This window comes from Rhynchophorus ferrugineus, unplaced genomic scaffold (assembly GCF_030347505.1).
Source record: "Rhynchophorus ferrugineus isolate W39M unplaced genomic scaffold, kcgeb_rfMv2 rfM8, whole genome shotgun sequence".
Taxonomy (NCBI): domain Eukaryota; kingdom Metazoa; phylum Arthropoda; class Insecta; order Coleoptera; family Curculionidae; genus Rhynchophorus; species Rhynchophorus ferrugineus.
In genome coordinates this window covers 1,784,509-1,800,764 of record NW_027472587.1, presented here as the reverse complement: position 1 = coordinate 1,800,764, position 16,256 = coordinate 1,784,509, and the positions used below count along the sequence as shown (strand labels likewise).

General features: G+C 31.3%; 2 protein-coding genes and 1 long non-coding RNA gene across 8 annotated transcripts; 2 read left to right on the top strand and 1 right to left on the bottom strand.

The window, feature by feature from the left end:
* The first annotated feature begins 121 nt into the window (after positions 1-121).
* Positions 122-1,918, top strand: LOC143201473 (DGAT1/2-independent enzyme synthesizing storage lipids). The gene is made up of 6 exons (XM_076412576.1): positions 122-286; positions 356-592; positions 651-818; positions 876-1,066; positions 1,126-1,329; positions 1,552-1,918. Exons 1-6 carry the CDS (start codon positions 241-243, stop codon positions 1,684-1,686), a joined length of 981 nt encoding a protein of 326 aa, XP_076268691.1. The 5' UTR covers positions 122-240; the 3' UTR covers positions 1,687-1,918.
* A 622-nt stretch (positions 1,919-2,540) lies between these two features.
* On the bottom strand, positions 2,541-15,489 carry LOC143201471 (senecionine N-oxygenase). 5 transcript variants are annotated; one of them, XM_076412572.1, is made up of 7 exons: positions 15,353-15,489; positions 3,975-4,113; positions 3,769-3,922; positions 3,552-3,694; positions 3,375-3,473; positions 3,103-3,321; positions 2,541-3,045 (listed from the first exon to the last, which is right to left on the bottom strand). In XM_076412572.1, the coding sequence occupies exons 2-7, from the start codon at positions 4,089-4,091 to the stop codon at positions 2,731-2,733; spliced, it is 1,047 nt and encodes a 348-aa protein (XP_076268687.1). In that variant the 5' UTR covers positions 4,092-4,113; positions 15,353-15,489; the 3' UTR covers positions 2,541-2,730. The 5 variants fall into 5 exon arrangements, with proteins under 5 accessions (XP_076268687.1, XP_076268685.1, XP_076268684.1 ...); XM_076412570.1 differs by lacking the exon at positions 15,353-15,489 and adding an exon at positions 14,896-15,036; XM_076412569.1 differs by lacking the exon at positions 15,353-15,489 and adding an exon at positions 14,025-14,056.
* Positions 4,560-8,506, top strand: LOC143201483 (uncharacterized). Of its 2 annotated transcripts, none has more exons than XR_013006958.1 (2): positions 4,560-4,679; positions 8,138-8,277. It is a non-coding gene; the product is annotated as an uncharacterized LOC143201483 (long non-coding RNA). The 2 variants fall into 2 exon arrangements; XR_013006957.1 differs by lacking the exon at positions 4,560-4,679 and adding an exon at positions 7,673-7,811 and having other exon boundaries at positions 8,138-8,506.
* Positions 15,490-16,256: the final 767 nt, after the last annotated feature.

The following is a 16,256-nucleotide window of genomic DNA, read 5'->3' as shown; positions in this document are numbered from 1 at the left end:
TATCGAATAGTTCAGAAGTTTTCTGACTATCGACTATATCCATCGATAATTCCCCACGCTTCCTATTTTTTATTTTTGTGTAGAGGTTTAGTCTACGTTTCTGACTGTTGAATGTCATAATCAGCTGTATTTTGTTGATTTATTATCATCGATGAATTGTAAATGTGGCATTAATTAATACGCCGTAAGATGAAGATCTATGACTATAGGATACAAGTTTTATAAAAGAAACTTTTGACAATGGGTGTGTTTGACCAGTTTTTACAGTTTGTCAATGATTTTACAGGTATTTAAGTGGTTATATATTTCTTACAATTTGAATTTCTTTTAATTTTAATTTTGTTTTAAATTTTAGTGAATTATGTTGATATTGATTATTCCTTATGGCTAACATGGTGTTTAACGCCGTTACTAGTAACATTCTTGTTGCCTAGTTTAATAATTCTATTACTTTATCTTACCGCGTTTATGCTTTATGTATATAAATTGCATTGGACTTGTCTTAGGACTGCTTTGATAACAGGCGATATATGGGAAACTGCCAGGAAATGTGTTGCTGTTTTCTGGGATGCACATGGCTGGATTTGGCATGGTACTGGTATCAGGTAAGGTGTAATAATAAATATTCTATTATTTTATTCCATTTTCAGGTTATGAAGTTAGTGGGTTGGAAAATCTCCCTGATACAGGCGCTGCTTTATTTATTTATTACCATGGAGCAATTCCAATAGATGTTTATTATTTTATAGCAAAAATTTACTTAGCTAGGAATAAATTAGTGCATACAGTAGCAGATCATTTCTTTTTTAAAATCCCAGGTAAAAATAATCAATAGGTAAAAGTAGCATATATCTTTACTATTCCATTTTTAACAGGATTTAGTATATTGGCTGATTGCATGAGAGTGATTCCAGGTACAGTACAATCATGTTCCAATCTTTTGAAGGATGGTAACTATTTAGCAATATCACCTGGAGGAGTATATGAAGCACAATTCAGTGAAAATTATAGTTTATTGTGGAAAAAAAGACTTGGATTTGCTAAAGCAGCTATTGATTCAAAAGTGGTAAAGCTGTTCAATGATAATGGCTATATTAATTTTATTTTCAAGGTATCCTTTTTTAGGTAGTTATTCCGATTTTTACAGAAAATATCAGGGAAGCTTTTCGAGTTGTCAGTATAGGACGGAACATTTTTTTGAAACTTTATACATGGACTAAAATTCCTTTTGCCCCATTATATGGTGGTTTCCCAGTGAAGATGATTACACATATTGGGAAACCCATTTATTTTGATTCAAATATTTCAGCAGAAGATTTACAAAAGAAGGTAAAGAATGTTTAATATTCTATATAAGAATATAAAAAAAATGTTTCTTTTTTTTGGTTTATACATTAAGAAGTAATAGTAAATAAGGTTAACACCCAAAAAAATCTTGATTGATTTATGAAAAAGTTCTAAAATATGATGAATGATGTTATTTTAATGTGTTTTTTTTGAAATAATTATTTATGTAAAGTTTTCATTAAGCAATAATTAATTACTTAACAGGTTGTTATAGCTTCTGAGGAGTTAATAAGAACACATCAACGTTTACCAGGTAATATACTGTTGTCCCTTTTGGAAAGGATCCCATATTTTCGGCGAAAACTGCATCAAACAGGCTCTACGACTCACAATGATTGATTTGAATCTCGTCCATTTACTAGTATATGAATACACTGAATTCACTGCTATTGTATTTTTTTACTTTGGGTACTAAATCTATTTTTACAGTCATAAGTAATAAAATTATTTCCATTGTTTTTGTTATAAGTGTTTTGTTGGCATAGCTGTTGGTGTGTTTTAAATTTTAATTATATTGAAATACCGGTGGAACTATTATGAATGTACAATAATATATATTTGTGTTTTTATATATTTTTGTCTTATTTACCAGATCAGATATCAGATAATTATGAAGCTTAAACGTGTTTCTCTTTCTTAAATATGTCACTTTAATTCGTGTGCTATTATTTATTGCTTTGTTTACATTACGTTACATAAGTGTATTATCTTCAGTCAAATTATATATTTATATTCAGTCAAAGAAACATTTAAAAACTTGATTAATTTATTAATATGCTTCAGTTATTGGTGCTATTTTATTATGAACTAGATCCCCAATTTATTTCTCGACTTATTTGATGCTCTGTAGCAGCAAATCCAAACATTACTACCTGACTATTGAAGATTTGAATTAATTGATATATTTGGTCAACTAAATTTTACCATAATTATCTGTATTAACTATTATCCAATCCAAGGCCAACTAATTATACATACTAATTTTCTTTATAGAATATTTTAAGGCTAATTAATATTTTGGCTTTAAACAATACTTTTGGCGTTCTAGAATTGTTTGGTATAATATGATTAATTGTTGCTGATATTCATGACTATATAGCATAATATTGGTTTTATTGTGGTGTTTTTCTAGTAAATCAATTTTTTCTGGAGCTATTTCATTTGTCTTAGATATCTTGAATAAATCAACTAACTGTTAAACATAAGTTTATTTAACGTATAAACATCATAAATCAATAAATATTATTGCTATATAAACTGGATAAATATCTAAATAATAGAGTCAAGGCGATAAACAATATTAATTAATAGCTTGATTGATACTGATATAAGTCTTTATATGTTTTCTGATATTGACTGGATGACCATGGTACTGTTAGATGCTTAATTTGAAACCTTTATGAAACTATGATCATCGACAATTTTGTATCGGTCTTCACGGAAGTTCAGCAGATCATCATACAGTCTTTGTACGCTTAGGTCGCGTAATTTAACCATTACAGGTGCAATAGGGGTGGTTCTGGCATCAGCGGCTAGGTCATTGTAATAGGATTCCTGATAGGGGCCCATCATATGCATTTGTCTCTTTGAATAACCTTTTGCTTCGCGAGATCTGACATCGTTTTCAGTGTGAATTTTCATTTCCTCGACGGATGGCAATATTATAGACTTTTTCAGATATTTGCAAAAGTATCTCGCCTGTATATAAAATCACTGTTGTAAATACCGAAATATCGCTGTTGTATTAAATATTACCTGTAGGTCAAACATTTGAAACGCGCATACATTGAAAGGAATCCCTATGAAACACATCGTTGGCTTTTCAATGTGTATCATGTGCTTGTACAATGGTTGGATATGGTTGTCATTCACAGTAATACCGCAAGTATCATCGATGAATGGGAAACTGTACCTATAGCCTGTACAAAGTAATATGTAGTCGAAAGAATCACAGGAATCGTCAACGAACTGAATCTGTTGAAAATATCCGTTTAGTAAATAAACATGTATACCGGAAGGGGAAATACCTTTTTGCAGTCAATAATGCATTTGACATCAGGTTTCATTTGCACATTTGGTGGATACTTAGTTTTAATAGGCTCAGGCAAGTGATGACTTAGAACTACCTAAAATGAGAAACAAAATTCCATGTAATAACTTTTTATATTTACTGAGTTTATATTTACTAAGTATCATCAACTTACATATTTAGCCACGCTTGATATATGTAGGGTCAAGTCCAAACCTGATGGGCCAGCGCCTATTACTAGCACTCGTTTAGCTCTGAATTTTTCTGGGTTTCGGAAATTATGGCTGTGTTCTATATCACCTGCAAACAACTCTTGACCTACAAAAGATCATATACATGTTAGTATATACAACCAGAAAGTCGCATTTTTGAAAACAAAATAATTAATACACCTGGAATTGTTGGCACAACTGGGTCGTTGTAGTGACCGTTACAGACCATAATCGCATCATATTGATTTTCGATCACATTACCCGTGGGCTTGTCAACGTATGATAGCTTCCAAGTATCATTAATGGGTTGAATTTTTGTCACAATTGCGTTGAACTATAGAAAATCATTATGTATTAGTGTTAACTAATTATAAGTACAGTTGTACCTTGATGTAATTTTTTAGATTGAATTTATCGGCGTACTGGTTAAGGAAATCTAAAATTTCTGCCTGTGTCAGGTAGGATTTCTTTTGTTCTGGTATAGGAAAATCTGGGAATCCCATTACTTCTTTTGGTAAGTTGGTTCTACAACAAAGAAAATGCAATTTCAGTTATACAGGAATTATAAATGTTTATAAAATTTGTAGAATCGATTTATCTATTAAAAACAAAATAATTATGAATGGAAAATTTTTATTATGCTCAGTATATTTTACATGTTTATGAAATGTACAGTCTTTATTTAGATATTAAATACAATTAAAATTATACATCTACAAATAATAAGTTAAGCTAAAAAACAATATAAATTGTTACAAATGGTTTTGCTATTACTAATATGGAATTTTTAATTATGATAATTGATATACTAGAGAACAAAAAAGCTATATTAGTTATCAGTTATAGTAATGTGATAAATAATGATACTGATGTACAAGAGAAATAGTCTTACACATATTTAAATATCTTTTTAATTATTGGTGGACTTTAAAAACCTTATACGTTGCGTAAGGTTGGCTAATAGTAAATAGAATCAGCTCGGTTTGTTCTAATTATAATAGATGGAAAAATACAGTCAGTGATGACCAGATGGGGTCAGAAGTTAGGTCGAATTTGAATGTCTAGGAAAATGGAAATTAGTGATAACCATAGTAAGCTTAGAATTTTGATATTCATTAATAAAATCGACTACATTTTTGTAATTTTCTTAAAATATAAATACTAATATTATTGAATTAACTTAATTATTTTAAATAGTATGGACAGCTTATTTATTAATTTACAGAACATAATGTATAACCTAATTTATATCAACTCAATTTCCCATAATTCATCACTGTCAGGTATAATGACATTTATAAGTTAAAAATTAATTATGAATTATTTGGAAATACCTAATATTTTTTTAAATAATATGATTAATTATACTGTAGTTTTAATAAAATCGTAAGAGATGAGAATTAAATTGGTTTAAATAATGCTTTTGTATTTGTAACCAAACAAGACTGATTAAATTGAAATTATGAAGTATGCAAATAAATTTTTGTCTTAAACAAAAGACGATGCTCTTAGTTCAGTAATGGAAAATACTTTGATATAAAATGTCATATCGTAATATTTGATGTGTTAACAACACAACCTTGAAGGAGGTGATTTTGTTTATAATTTGAAGAAATATGTGGATTAGAACATTAATTGTTTTAATGGGTAATTGGTTGCAACTGGTTGACTTAAGTGAAACATGATCAGAAGTGCCTTGAAAAGTCTATGGACGTTGAATTTGGTATTGAAATAAATGTGTGAAGTGGGGTCGAAATTATATAAAGAGGTAGAAATGAAACTTGAAAATGAGGTAAATCATCATAAGAAAAGTTATATATCGAAATTGACATCGTTCAACTCATGTTTTTCGAATTGTTAGTATAGGAAGGGACATTTTCTACATGGATTAAAATTTCTTTTGCCCCATTATATGGTGCGTTCCTTATGAAAATGATTACACATATTGGGAAACTCGTTTATTTTGATTCAAATATTTAGATTTACAAAAGAATGTAAAGAATGTTAAATATTCTATATAAGAATATAAAAATGGTGTTTGGTTTACAAAAAAACCCAAAAAATCCAGATAGAAGATTGAGATTGATTGAAAGTTGATTGAGAAAATATTCTAAAATATCATAAATGATGTTATTTTAATGTGTTTTTAGAATAACATATTTCATACACATATTTGTTGTCTCTAGAAAAAATCATCGCACAACACATGGTTTTGTTAATGCCTACTGAATGCCAATGATATTAAAGTAATAGATTTTGAAATAAAATTTTCCATAAATTAGAAAATATTACGAGAATTAAGATGCCTACATAATAACTACGATGCTACATAGTAACTACGAAAATTACATTTTGCCTATAAAGTCTATAAATGTATCAAAGAAATGTTGTCATTAAAAAAATGTAATATCTTACGTACAGCCGGGAATATTCCAACTGTATATTAAAATAGCCTTGTGTGTTTTACCCAATACCCCGCCAATATGCGAATATTCAACCCATCTAATTATAACAGCAGTCTTTGAACTATTTATACTGCATTTATATTTGAGGATTAGGACTGCATTGTTTTCTTGGTACTTTTGGAAGAAATTGTGATTTAGTCTATACTATACGTTTATATAACGTATATATATATATATACATATATATATATATATATATATATATATATATATATATATTTATATATATATATATATATATATATATATATATCTATATATATATCTATATATATATATATATATATATATATATATATATATATATATACATATATGTGTATTATTCAGTCACTAAAGCTCGAGAGACCGGTTTTATTTGTATACAAAAATGTTCCTTACCGTTACTTTCACCGTTTAAGTGAAAATGTCATTAGTTTTAAATTATCTTAAATGTATATATTAGGTGTACAAGTAAGTGTGTGCTTAAGACTCATGGCGAAGATGATGTTATTGTTTTAGGAATGTAAAATTTCTTTGATTTGTATTTAACAATATAACATTTATGTGACATAAATTATTGGGGGTGGTTTTGAAAGTTTTTTTTTAATCATCATGAGATCTCTATGAATCGAACTTGAAGTGATTCTTGTGGATGTCCGGTTATATATGGACATTTTTAGATAGAACCCTACATAGCATGTCGTATTCATCGGATATTGCTCCCTCCAACAACCACTTGTTCCGGTCGTTGACTCATGGACTGTCGGAGAAACACTTTCTTTACAAAACGCTAAACATTCATTTCTTGGACAAACGACATGGACAAAATATTTTCCAGTAAGAAGCTTCAAAATTACAAAAAAACCTCAAAACCTATTTGTATAGACTTTGCTAGAATTATATCATTCTGTGGTCTTCTGTATACCCCGAAAACATTAAAAAATAGGTTTAAGAACAGCTTTAAATATTCGGAAGATGAAAACTGGAACAATCGTTGGCATTGTAACTATGCCTTATTATTATTATACTTTTTATCACGTAATTTTTTTCTAAGGTAAATTTGTAAATTTTACGGAAGATATTTAATATCTTTAATTAATATATAGGGGTTTTCGATAATTATTCACATTATGCAGCCAATTGGCTGCATAATATGAATATGATGCCAATTGGTTACTACGATTGTGAGATTTGATCACGTCAGTAGTTCTCCCGACGGTCGACTTTTGAAGTTGTTGGTAGAAGAAGCGGCACTGACCCTCAATCGACTCATTCTACTCGGACCCATGTTACCGTAAGAAGCAGTGGGTATTTGAACAATGTTATATTGCATACGTGAAGACATATACAGACCCTTTCATATAAATACTAAATAATTTCATTAATACCACACACATAACAGTTTTTATTCCATATTAACGTTATTGAGAGAAAAAAGCGAATACCAACACAACACTTTCAATTCATTAGCAACTATATTCTTAGGTGTAGCACAGTTCTTCGATAGGGTTTGACACGATGGCCCCATTCATAAGCTACAGAAAATATTACCAAAGCGACATGTTCAGTTAAATAAGAGGAAGCCTACTTCATAATAAAAAAAGTTAAAACAGGTGTACCGCAAGGAAGTGTATTGGGGCTAATTGTTTACCTACTTTACACATGTAATATGTTATATCATAAATGGAAAATATCACGATGGCTACATTTGCCGATGATACTGCGATTCTTGCTATCGGAGACAATAGCGAAGAAACAACCCAAATATTACAACAGGTAGGTGACGGTATAAATAATTCGACTCAAATCTGGAAAATAACCAAAGTAAATCTGCCTATGTGCAATTCGCCTATAATCACTAATAATAAATAATATTATCATTGCATGTAACAACAACGGTCATATATCGTAATAACTCTTGATGTAAAACTTCGCTCGAAGAGATATGTTAAAATTAAAAATAAAAGAGAGAAAATGCAGTTGAAATATAGGAAAATTTAGGTATTGGTTAAATGGATTACATAATTATAATAATATTATTATAATTATTACAATTCAATGTTCCGGGAAATGCAATGTAAATATAATGTATTTTTTTCTAGAACAAAGTCCTAAGAAGCATAATAAGTGCACCTAAATATTATAAGATTGATGATTTACACCGAGACTTGGAGATACCGCCTATCAACTCAGGAAAGCAAAAGAAATGCAAGGAGGCATGAGAAGAGACTATCATTCTTATGTTGATATTCAAAAGTATTGCAACTCTTGGATAATGCCATAACACGAGACAGATACAAAAGTGACAAAACAAAACATAATTAGATGTAGAGACTAAGTTCGGACCGATGAATCATCCTATGTATATATACGTAGATTTAAGCAGTTGTTGACAAATTGTAGGTTAGTCGGCAACGACTATTAACAATGTAATAAATCATTTAAATAAAAAAATTCCATGTTAACATCAATGGAACCTTATTAAAAATCTTATTTTAATTATATTCTCTTCATTTGACCACTTTTTAACAATTAATAATATATTTTATGACTTAAAAGTTTTACCTTAAACCCTGGTACATCGCAGAATAAACTGGATAACCATATCTATCCTTTCCCACATCGTCCGTATATACCCAGGTACCACCCAAGACCGATCTCATCTCGAAGACATCCAGATCGAATCCTGCTGCGATCACATGCCTGGCGGAAGCCAAACCTGCCGCACCAGAACCAACAATAGCGACACGCATTCTGTCTTGATTGCAAAGTGAAATGCAGTGAAACTGGTCAGACGTTGCAGTCTCGGAGTAGGCCGTGCGTGATATCAAGACCGATCGGCAATTGTCACTCGATACAACGTGATTGGATAGCGGCGAGTTAATGAGTCGCCTTTACTTTTCCAGTGTCTTAAATATGACCGAATGGCTACCAATGTTTACGCCGATTGTCGGCCGTGATTGATAAAAATATCGGTGAATTGAGAAGCGTTGTCTCATAATACCGATGAGATAGTGGAAGAGCTTGCAATTACAATATTTATTGTAATATTGTAAACAAAAAGGGGAACACAAGCATTTAAATAAAATGCGAAGTTATTTTGAATTTATTGAAACTATGAAATTACTAAAGATAAATACTGTTATTAATTTACTTTCTTTGGGCCTTGTTGCTTTCTCTTTGACAATATTACTAACTGTAAATAGAAAGAGGGGATGGGTAAAATAACATAAACATCTGACATACACGCAATATTTATGTATTAATAAGGCGTTGGGCCAAGTGTTGTGTATATAGTCTATGCAAAATAGCAGTGAACCCACGTCATCAAGATGTATAATTGCCTATTGCAGTTTGTAAATTCGTTTTAATATCAGACAAAAAATTCCTTGTCATTTTATTCTAGTTAAAAAAATTACACAATGCTGGCTGATGAACTGAGTATTACTACGAAAATATATCAAAAAAGAACAACAACATATAAGTAAGTGAAGTATTTCAAATTGTTATTTGGTAAATATAAATGATATGTTTAATTGCGTTTCATGTAATTTACTAATTTAGAAATAGGCATGAAAAAAGATACACACTGGATTAGATGGCTGAACAATAGGGCCACAGAGTGTAACATCTTCCTCCCTATTACTGCATATTAATCAGATCGAATTGTTATGGGATGTGGTAAATAATTAATACAATAAACATGCAAGTCGAGAAAGATATACAAGCAGAAACTGCTTGGATATAAGGAAGGCCCTAATCCTAAAGGACAAATAGTGGAATTGTGAATTAACAGTGTAGTTATTGGCGTGAGATTATGATTCAATGCTGAAAATTGCCAAGAAAGGGCAATGAGAGTGGAAAGAACTAAAGGTGAATATATAAATGATATAGGACAACTGTAAATAATCGTATTGCAGAATGTGAAAGTTCTATGTGAATAGATTTATATGTTTAGAATATACATGAGCATTTCGTTAAAATGATTAAGGAGATAGTTAATACTAACTATTTTGCAGATATGACAAATGCATTAGGGAGAATGAAGTGATTAAAAATAATTTTATCAAGAAAAATGTACACAGGTAGTAACAGAAGAAATACAGTGAAATTAGAATGACTTGACGGGAAATACAGCAACGAAGGAAACAAGAACTAAACATAAAAAGCTAAATACGCTCTCGAATGAAAGTAAAATACATTATTTGGGTATACAATTGTTAATTAGGCGGATTAGGCTTCCAAAGCATATTTTATAAAATTTTTCTTTCTTAAAAGCTATTGCTCTAGGTCATTTTCGCCGTAATTTGCTTCTTATTACTGTCGAACAGGGAAATTAACACGTCAATTGAAAAGTCCTCGGCCGGACACATAGATGACGCTACTAGAATTAAATCCATATGTTTTTTTAGTTATCCATAACCCTCATAAGATGCGTGTAGAAATTTGACAGCTGTCGAATCACTAGTTTGTGAATTATAGCATTTTGAGTGATGTAACTTTTCTTATTGTGAAGAAAATGGATAAAAAGGAATTACGCGTATTGATAAAATATTACTTTTTGAAGGGAAAAAATACAGTTGAAGCAAAAACTTGACGAGTTCCGGACACTGCCCCAGGAAAATCAACCGTCAAGAATTGGTATGCTAAGTTTAGACGTGGTGAAATAAGCACCGAAGACGGTGAACGCAGTGAACGCCCCAAAAGAGTTTGTCGCCGACGAAAACATTTAAAAAATCCAGAAAATGGTTTTGAATGACCGTAAATTGAAATTTAATGAAATAGCAGACACTCTAAAGATATCTAGTGAACGTGTACATCATATCATTCACGAATATTTAGGTATGACAAAGCTCTGTGCAAAGTGGGTGCCGCGCGAGCTCACTTTTGACTAAAAACAACGACGAGTTGATGATTTGGAGCTGTGTTTGAAGATGATCAAGCGTAATAAACCCAATATTTTGCTTCGATATGTGACAATGGATGAAACATGGCTCCATCATTTCACTCCGAAGTCCAATCGACAGTGATCTGAGTGGACTACACACGATGAACCCTCACTAAAGCATGGGAAAACGCAACAGTCGGCTGGCAAAGTTATGGCGTCTGTATTTTGGGATGCGCATGGAATAATTTTCATCGACTACCTTGAAAAAAGAAAGACCATCAACAGTAATTATTACATAACGTTGTTGGACCGTTTGAAGGACGAAATCACCGAAAAACAGCCGCATATCAAGAAAAAGAAAGTGCTGCTTCACCAAGACAATGCGCCGTGTCACAAGTCAGTGAAAACGATGACAAAAATCCATGAATTTGGTTTCGAATTCCTTCCTCATCTACCGTATTCTCCAGATCTAGCCCCCAGCAACTATTTCCTGTTCTCAGATCTTAAAAGAATGCTCGCTGCAAAGACATTTTCGTCGAATGAGGAGGTGATCGGCCGAAACTGAGGCCTATTTTGAAGCAAATGACAAATCGTGCTCCAAAAAATGGTATCGAAAAGTTGGAGGGTCGTTACAATCAGTGTATCACCCTTGAAGGGAGTTATGTTGAATAAAAAAAACTATTTTTGCCAAAAAAATGTGTTTTACTATGGTAGACTGGGGACTTTTCCATTGACATGTAAATCGAGGCTCGTCGAAATCTGTGTGATGTCTATGGCGATGACCGCTTAAGTTAACGCTAGTGTCAGAATTGTAACTTTTCCTTTTTCATATTTGTTTAGAACCACCAATTTAATAGAATCTATTAGAGTTTTGGCTATTTATTTTTTTATACAGAAAACAAACATTCAGTCTTTCTCTGTTAAAGTTCTGTTTACATGTTTTATCCAAAAGTACATGATGAGTATTATTTTTAAATTCGATTTGGAAGAACATTAAGTAGTGTAATATTAAAAGGTTTTAAATTTACCTTTTTTAAAAGATATTTGACAAAAAATATGTTATATTATCAACGTAGTAATATAGTGAGATAAAATAAAAAACGATAGCTCAAAGAACTACTGACAGTACAATAAAACAATTTTCTGGGGCATGTGATATTGCCTTGCCTCGTTTGTTCATATAGGAACATCTACAATTGAAGGTAAAAAGTGAAGTTGCAAATTCTTAACTCTTGGTAATATATCCCCCGTTAGTATGAAATTAACCCTCTTCACAATTTTCTAAAGGCAAACGAGATGAAAAAAATTAACTTTTGAGCGCTTTAAATGATTTGTCAAACATACTAGCCCAAGGATGTATATTCTTCAATCTATGAACTCTAATACACCCAAATTATCTTGATTAAGTAACCTAAGCCAATATATTTATTCACGATAATTATACATTTTTCTAATGAAATGAACCCTCTCAAGGTGATTATTAAATATTTAATTCACTTTAACAAATTCGTTCTTACTTGGGCAATAAAATGTAAGCACTATTTAATTCCTGAATCGCTTTACACCAAAATTTCTAATGTATTGAACTTGGTTAATCCTCTCTTAAAAGGTTTGCATTCAGGAACTATTATTTTAATGGAGTTGTAATTATCAAATAATTGATCCAAGAATAAAAATATATGGCCGTTTATGTAGCTTCTTTCGGAAAGGGATTAATTAATAAAATTAAAAAATTAACATTTTATATTTTATATGATTATTAATTTGAATATGTTTATTTACTTACCTCAACTTACAACAACAAAATACGCTGTAACAATTATACATTTCTTTGACGGTTAATCCAGTCAGTTTGGGATTTTTAACATTATCAACCGTTTTTTAAAGACAGCTAAATACTTCTTCGAAGTTAAACGATTCTGCTTTTCTTTACTATCTATGCATCCGGGTACACGGGAACACTTTTTAGATCGAGAATTTATTTTACTTATTTTAGCACCGCCTTATAAATACCATTGAATAAATAACTTAATCTTTATAAAAATTGAAATGCAGTGATCTTTAGGATAGATACACTGAAGATGGCGCCCGAAACAAATAAACAATAAAGGTGCTATAGAAACGAAATGAACCAATCGGATTTCTTCACGGCTCATAGCATACCGAATAAAACAAATAATAAGTTAAAAGTAGCGACATCTACATGTTGGACGTCGCGAAATATTCACTCAAAATTTCCTATAAAGTTAAATCTCTATTTCTCTAACATGCCAACAAATATTCGTTGGCCGTCGTCAAACCCTCCAAACCGAACTAAAAATATCCCAACAAACCCGCAGCATTAGGATAAATGCATTTTTTTGGGGGGCACTCTGTTTGATAGGTATTAAAACTAATACAGATTGAATGCAAAAATAAAAATATTTACAACACAGATTTTTCTTTTAAACGAGTTTTATTTTAGAAGTGGCGACACTCCAGAAGATAGATAATTAGATTGGAGAAAGCTAGATGCTTCATATCAACAAAATAACAGTTAAAACATTTTGGAAGTTTTAGGAACGATGGGAAAACTAGATAACTTGGTAGTTGTATAGCTGCTCAAATTGGAAATTCGTGTTAGAAATCACTACTATACATAGCTAACAAAAATGAGAAGCAAGTACAATTAATTTGAATGGCACTTATTACTTGTTTGATGTCCCTCGATATATCTAAATAAAACAGTACCATTTTTATGAAAAAATGAAACATGGAAAAATGTAACGACTAACTTTAGTATATAAACCAAAATTCTAGAACTTTAGCCCAACTAATAGATCAATTGAAAAGTCCCCGGCCTGACACATAGAGGGCGCTACTAGAATTAAATCCGTGTTTTTTAGTTGGTCCTAACCTTCAAAAGATGCGTGTATACATTTGACAGCTGTCGGATCATTAGTTTGTGAATTCTAGCATTTTGACGGCATTTGAAGATGGTGAACGTAGTGGACGCACAAATGAGGTTGTTACCGAAGAAAACATAAAAAAAACACTCAAAATGATTTTGAATGACTGTAAATTCAAATTGAATGAAATAGTATACACTGTAAAGATATTACCTGAATCTTTTCATCATATCAAACACGAATATTTGGGTATGAGAAAGCTCTGTGCAAAGTGGTGCCGCGCGCGCTCACTTTTGACCAAAAACAACAACGAGTTGATGATTCGGAGCAGTGTTTGAAGATGATCAAGCGTAATAAACCCGAGTTTTTGCGTCGATATGTGACAATGAATGAAACATGGCGCCATCATTTCACTCCGAAGTCCAATTGACAGTCATCCGAGTGGACTGCACACGATGAACCCGCTCTAAAGCGTGGGACACTCAACAGTTGTCTGGCATGGTTATGGCGACTGTATTTTGGGAAGCGCATGGCATAATTGTCATTGACTACCTTGAAAAAGGAAGGACTACCAACAACGTATTTTATGTAGGCATTATTGGACCGTTTAAAGGATGAAATCGTCGAAAAACGGCCGCATTTGTGGAAAAAGGAAAGGCTGCTTCACCAAACGATGCACCATTTCACAAGTCAGAGAAAACAATAGCCTCCTCATTCACCGTATTCTCCAGATCTGACCCCCAGTGACTATATCCTGTTCTCAGATCTCAAAAGAATGCTCGCTGGGAAGAAATTTTCGTCGAATGAAGAGGTGATCGCCGAAACTGAGGCCTATTTGGAAGCAAAGGACAAATCGTACTACAAAAATGGCATCGAAAAGTTCGAGGGTCGCTATAGTCGGTGTATCACCCTTGAAGGGAATTATGTTGAATAAAAAAAAATTTTGCCAAAAAAATATGTTTTACTATGGTAGGGCGGGGACTTTTCAATTGACCTGTTAAATTATGTTTTAAACAAAAACTTTTATTTTACTTGAAAACTATATGACTTTAGTGGGAAGAATTCTTGGAACGACTGTACTTACAATACTGGCGATTTAATCCTATTTCACTATAAATAAAATCCTTAAACACGTCACTCATCACATGTCACAGTCAAATTAAACACTCCGAACACATTTTTTCCAATAATTAGACCAGTCGCACTGTATAACATCTATGTGTTCAAAAAATAGTAAAATAAAGCGCAACGTATTTTGCATCGAAATTTAGGTTATATAAACTTTTACTTAAAGACCTTTCCATTCGATGGTAACCTTTCTAGTAACTCGATTGCGCGTTTCATAATATAATACGATAAAATGAAGTATTTTCCGTCAATTTAATACCTTTTATATACTAGTTTATTATGCAATATCGATATAAATATGCAATAAACTAAACGAAATGTAATTTGCATAAATATAAACTACCAGATATGAATGCAACTTATTAATATTTTACAATTGTGAATGTTTCGTCGAGATATATTCAAAAACTTACTGCTTATGTAATGTTTGATTTTGAAAAACTTTTATGCTTTGCAGGTATCAGGCAGGATATCATACACATATGTTTGATCATTGCACTATAGTCAATTCTGCATATAGCCTCGTTACAGGTTTAGGCAGTAATTTATCAAACACGCTGCTATGAATATAGGGTGTACACATAATTTGATTTTTTTGTAATTTTGAAGTTTATTCAGAGATAGCGGCAAATATGATATGTTTTATTCAAAGCGTTGTTTATCATTATCTCCTCCAACTTTTCTGGCTTCTTTGCGTAAATGAATCCACAAAAACGTATTTAGTTTTAAAACGTTTATTTATTAACTATTTTTATTTATAGTTTATTTAAATTTGAAATAAATAAGAATATAGATAAGATTGATGAGACCAAAAGAGTTATGAATGTTACAAAATGGGTGAGAAGTGTGCATATAGTCTATACAAAGAAGCAGTGAACTTATATCATCTGAATTTATGACGTCACAACGGTGCAATGTTGCCGCATTTAACGTTGAAATTTTACACATTTTCGTTTATTTCAGCTTACATTTATAAACAAATTGTAATATAAAAAAATAATGAAACAAAAATGTTATAAAATATAATTTATTTTATCATACATTTTTTATAGCATCTTTAATAGATACGCTTAGTACAATCTTAATTACAAATTAATTTATTATTACTGTTCTGTTGTACTTGCATTAATTCACAAGCAAGACGAGTGCGGGAAGATACATCAATATGTATTCCTCAATTATAAAATTATAATAACTTATAGCTATTGTTTACATTAAAGGTATACACTTTGCCTTTGGTATAGCCCTATAGACCTCTTTGATTTTAGATCAAGTTGAGAGTATCTTCCGACTAACCAGTATAGTTGTTTTATTATG